The 6,000-nt window shown below is 36.6% G+C and overlaps 1 protein-coding gene across 1 annotated transcript in view; it reads right to left on the bottom strand.

Annotated features, from left to right (window-relative positions):
- Positions 1-232: 232 nt before the first annotated feature.
- LOC124711859 overlaps positions 233-6,000 on the bottom strand; it is a 41,166-nt gene continuing 35,398 nt past the window's right edge. Inside the window, exon 9 of the mRNA XM_047242098.1 lies at positions 233-511. Within this exon, the coding sequence (XP_047098054.1) occupies positions 279-511 (233 nt within the window). The 3' untranslated portion in view covers positions 233-278. The remainder of the gene's footprint in view (positions 512-6,000) is intronic.

Genomic DNA, 6,000 nt, shown 5'->3' with positions numbered 1-6,000 from the left:
TGTGAAGGACTTTAGTTAACACAAGAAACACACACATTGCATGCTGAAGGGCAACATTTCACGATAAGGCATGAGTAAGTGTTTGGAAATGTAATTATTATATCAAAATTCATGGCAAAATGCTCTTATTGATGTAGATTTTCATTCTGAGCTTTTTTCATTGTTAAATTGAGTAAAGCAATTCCCGTGTTTAACATCACACAAGAAGACTAGCACTATTGATACACAAAAGTTATTGTTGTCTACAAAAGCAGTTTAATATCTCTTGTGATTCTCCTTCATATTGTGAATTTAAATACAACAGAGGTGATAGCTTTTATTTTGAGTAACTGTATATTTACCTTTTGAAACTCATGAAATGTTTTTAAACATAACATTACACAACAGGATCCTTTGTGACTGACGTCTGGTGTTGAATGATTTTCATTTTCATTTGAGTTATCCTTACTAGATCTGCAGCAGGTACAACTAACAGTGTTGTCACTAATTGCACCAGCAATGACATTCATACCTGAAATGAGAACAAAAACAATAAAGAACCATGGAATTATGGAACACAAACTGGACAATGACTGCAAAAACTGGTTAGCATTTATGTTCATGCTTAGCACTTTCTGGAAGGATGGTTTTTTTCCCCTACTTCAATTATGAAACTACACTATAATCTTATAATGAGTCTGGGTTGACAAACCTTATGACAGTATCTTGATTCTTCTTAAGTCTTGTCTCAATTATTAAATACATCAGCACTGCCATTCTGATGTCTTTACCTATCCTAAAGCCACTCTGGCCATCATCTAGCACGATATTCTAAATCTTCTTCTCCACTGTAATATACATTATTCTTGCCAATAGCTTTGATGAATGAGCTGTTAAGCTTGCACAATACTTCTCGCATTTATTTATCTATGGTATCTTCAGGATTCTGCGGATCATAATCTTCAGAAAGCTTGATTATATGTTCCAGTCTCACGGATTCTACACACTAAACTGAAAAATCATTTGTTTTCCACTACATGCAGTAATTTCAGAAATTCCAAAGGAATGTTGTCTATGCCTTCTGCCTTATTCACCAGTAATTCTTCCAAAGGTCTGTTAAACTCTGACTAATAGTGAATCCCCATTGTCTTCCAATCTGATACCCTTTTCTTCTACATTCATATCAGCAGACAGTGCCTCTCCCTCATGCGAAAACCCAATGTACCCTTTCCACCTATCCATTCTATCCTCTATGTTTAACAGTGAAATTCCTCTCGCACTCTTAATGTTGTTACCTTTACTTTTAGTTCCATTGAAGACTGTTTTGACTTTTCTATATGCTGAAACAGTCCTCCTGGCAACCATTTCTTTTTTTATTTCTTCGCACGTTTCCTGCAGCCATTTCAACTTAGCTTCCCTTTACTTCATATTTATTTCATTCTTCGGTAAGTTGTATTGCTGTATTCCTGCTTTTCAAGAGCATTTTTGTACTTTCTTCTTTTGTCTAACTTCAATTGAAGTATTTCTTCTATTATCCAAAGTTCTGTAAGTTACCTACCTTACACCTCTATTTGTCTGTCCAACTTCGGTGATTGCCTTTTTTTTTTTTTTTTTTCCTTCGAGATGTCCATTCCTCTTCAATAGCACTTCCCATGGTGACATTCATCACTGCAGTATCTACAACTCCAGGGAACTTCAAGCAGTCACCATTTCTCAAAACTTCAGTATTCCACTTTTTTCCATATTTATTCTTCTTGGCAATTCTCTTAAACTTCAGTCAACTCTTCATCTTTACTAAAACATGATCTGAGTATATATCTGTTGCTGAGTACACCTTATAATCCTACTGTTCATAATGGACCTTTACTTTTTTTATTTTTTTAAATCCATCTTTCATCATTAACATGCAATCGATATCGTCAGAAGAATTACAGCTATTTGTACATTATGTTTTACATAACAAAATATTACATGGTAAAAACATAGCAATGTTGTACCCTATTAGCTTATAACTGCCTCTACACCCATATCTACACATAACAGTAAGCCTTAATTTATCAGCATTAACATGCAATCGATGTCGTCAGAAGAATTATAGCTATTTGTACATTATGTTTCATATAACAAAATATTACATGGTAAAAAAATATAGCAGTGTTGTACCCCATTAGCTTATAGCTGCCTCTACACCCATATCTATACATGATAGTAAGCCTTAATTTATCAATAAATTAAGTCATTTTGCTCACATTACACCATTTTCTGCTGCTGTTGGGATTAACTTATGTGTGTTTGCTCACAAATCTTTATCTTCTTTCCATTTTACTTCACTGACTCCTACTATATCTAGACTGAGGCTTTGCATTTATCTTTTCAGATTTTCTAGCTTCCCTACCACATTCAGATTTCTCACAGATTTTTCTCATACACAGCTTCCCCCTGCCAGTCTCTTCCTGAGATCTGAATGGGGGACTAATCTTGAATTTTTTGCCAAGGGATAGATCGTGATAACAATTTTTCAATACAGACCATTTTCCTATGGACACACATTATGTGTCTTTAATACTGTGATTTCCATTACCTTTGTTAGGTCATACTTTGCCATGACGTGTGTAACAACTACTGTTAAAGTTTTTCATTCTCTTTCATTTTTACCCAGAAGTGAGTGTAGAATGTATGCTTGGAAACGAAATAAGAGTTCTAAGGTTTTTTTCCGTTAATTGTTTCTAATGTGAGATGCAGCAAGATCTTTGAACTCTGAAATGACATAAGATGACAAATATTTTCCACCCGAGTGCAGCTCTGGTACAAAGACAACGAATACTTCATGCAGATTCAGATCTAGAGACTCTGAAAAGCTAAGAGTGGACACTCTGAAATATTCACATGAAGCTAAGAATTTCTAGGAGTTACTAGTGTTGTAGGAATGTTGTTATAGTAATATGCAAGCTGAAATCTAACTTTGTTTTTACAGTACAGAATGTTCTTCCTCTGTGCACTAGTGTGACTAACAGATGTATTCATCAGCAGCTACTTTTGATATGTATAACAAATAGACCCAGCTTCTTTGACAATTTTCACACTGAAACTAGTGTCAGTGACCATGACATGGTTGTGCCTACAATTATTACCAAAGTACAAACAACACAAGTAGAAAGATAAACATATTCAGTAAACCAGATAAAAAAAAAAGGCAGTGGCGTACATATTTCAATGAGAAACTTGAAACTTTCGGTGCAAGACAGGTGTGTGTGTGTGTGTGTGTGTGTGTGTGTGGGGGGGGGGGGGGGGGTGCTGAATGAAATACATGTGGCTGTAAAGATAGCAAAGTGTTAAGTCTTCAATGACTACCGTAGCAGAATACTGTCACATGATCTTTCAAAAACCCAAACAAAATGTGGTCATATGTAATGGCTGTTAGTGGCCCCTAAGCTAGTTTCCAGTGGCTTGCAAATGAGACAGGAACTGAAAGTGAGGGCGCCAAAGTGAAAGATGAAATTCTTAACACTGTTTCCATATGTAGTTTTAAGATAGAAATCCCATTAGAACTGCCACAATTTAATCTTTGTATGACTGAAGAGATGAGTGAAATAAGTTTTACTGTCAATGGTGTTGAGAAACAGCTGAAATTGTTAAATCTGAACAAAGCTTCAGCACCTGATGGAATCCCTATCAGATTCTACACTGAATTTGCAGTTGACTTAGCCCCTCTCCTAACTATAATCTATCATAGATCTGAAAGAAAGCACAGATGACACCCATTCATTAGAAGAGAGGTAGAAGTAATTCACAACACTACTGTTCAAACCCTTGACTAGCATTTGTTGCAGAATCTTACAACATATTCAGTGCTCACACGTAATGAGGTATTTCAAACAGAAACACCTCCTCCATGCCAACCAGCAAGGATTCTGAAATCACTGATCACGAGAAACCCAACTTGCACTTTTCTCGCATGACATACTGAAAGCTTTGGATCAAGGCAGTCAGGTAGATGCAGTATTTCTTTAATTCCAAAAAGGATTTGGCAAAGTACCACATCTATACTTATTGTCAACAGGATGATTATGTGAGTTACAAGCAAAATTTGTGACTGGATTGAGGTTTTTTAATAGAGGGAACATAGCATGTTATCTCAGATGGGGGATCATTGTTACATGTAGAAGTGGCTTTAAGTATGTCCCAGGAGTGTATTGGGACATTGGCTGTTCATGATGTACATTAATGACATTGTAGACAATGTTAATAGTAATATCAGACTTCTGCAGACGATGTATTCACCTGTAGTGAAGTACTGTCTGAAAGAAGCTACATAAATATTCAGTCATTCTCGATAAGATTTCAAAGTGGTGCAAAGATTGGCAACTTGGTATAAATGTGTACAGAAATGTAAAATGAGTTCTCATTGGAATTGGCCAACTACTACAAATACCTGGGTAGGCTGTCATGGATAAAGCAGGTGGCAGACTTTTATTTATTGCTAGAATACTGGGAAAATGCAATCAGTCTACAAAGGCAACAGCTAACAATCACTTGTGTGACCCATTCTGGAATACTGCTCAGGCGAGTGGGACCTGTACCAAATAGGACTAAACAGTGGACATTGAACATATCCACCTATACAGAGAAGGGTAGCATGAATTGTCACAGGTTTGTGTGGCCTGTGGGAGAGCGTCATAGAACTGGAAGGCTCTTGAAGATAGAAGTAAACTATTCAGAGAAAGTCTAGTTTCAAAGTTTCAAGAACAATGATGGTTCTAGGAATACACTACAACCCCCTAATTATTGCTAGGGTTTGTGAGGACAAGATTAGACTAATAACTGCACAAACACAGAGGCATTTGAACAATAATTTTTGCCACACTCTAAGTGAATGGGATGGGAAGACACCCGAATAAGTCATACAATGGGATTACTCTCTGCCATGCACTAAAATGGTTTGCAGACTACAGATGTACAGGTGGGCTGTAGATAAATGTATGAAGCAAGTATTTGTGTGCCCCTTACAGAGCCTGAACAGTCCGGCGCATTGTTGGCTGAGTGAATGACACGTATGTGAGAGAAGTTGACTGCATAATATTGGGCCAAGGGATATGGCCACCGTTTATCCCTATAAATAATGGTGGGCCCACTAATAAATGGAAATAATTTTTAATTATTTATCATGGGAGTTCTGTGTACTTTCTGCGTCCTCATGCCATGTTCATTGCTGATTCTTTTGCCTTTAAGGACAGGTTCCCTATTTCATGACATTGCCTTGGACCTGTGTCTGCTCCTCCACAGTCTCAGGCAAGATTATTGTCAGAAAATAAGTCTTGGGCCATCCTTGCTGATTACTTGTATTCAAAGTTCAAGCAGCAGATCAATCTTGGGATTGTAATGGTACTTGAATTACGTAACCATTACGGAACCTCACCTCAACATCTCGATACCAGAATTATTCTACTGTGTTTCTGTAAAATAGTTAACATATTTCTGTGACAACATTCAGATTTGATTTCATTAATGTAAAGGTACTTTGATACATTGATATGTTTATATTGCAATGATATTATTCTTTTTTTTGCAGTGATAATATTCTTTGTCACTATGATCTTCGACGTACTTGTAACTCTGATTTATGGGCGCGTAAGCGGTTATTAGAGAATCAAGTCTCGGTCATCATGTTGAAAAGACTCAAATTGTAGTCAGTTTATGAAATGTGAACTTTATCAGTGAGGAAGATATTTTCAATTATGTTTTATATTGTGAAGTGATGTTGCAACAAAAGTAACAAAAAGGAAGTGTAACTTAAATTCGGAGTGCTGATTACTTTTTTACACCACCATTGTGCTAACTTGCAAAAGTTTAATCTTCAAGAATGGTTTATGAAACACACCTATAAAACTTTTGAATATCGCAGAACAACACCCAGGCCTCTTTGCATCCGTGCTTGGAATCATCACTACCTACATTTTCGACAATTGAGCCATGAGTTCACAACGAGACCAGCGTGAGAAACACGAAAAGATGAGTGCCTAG

This window comes from Schistocerca piceifrons, chromosome 8 (assembly GCF_021461385.2).
Source record: "Schistocerca piceifrons isolate TAMUIC-IGC-003096 chromosome 8, iqSchPice1.1, whole genome shotgun sequence".
NCBI classification, from domain to species: Eukaryota; Metazoa; Arthropoda; class Insecta; order Orthoptera; family Acrididae; genus Schistocerca; species Schistocerca piceifrons.
Note: the sequence above shows the minus strand (reverse complement) of the source record. Positions and strands in the feature narration are given on the sequence as shown.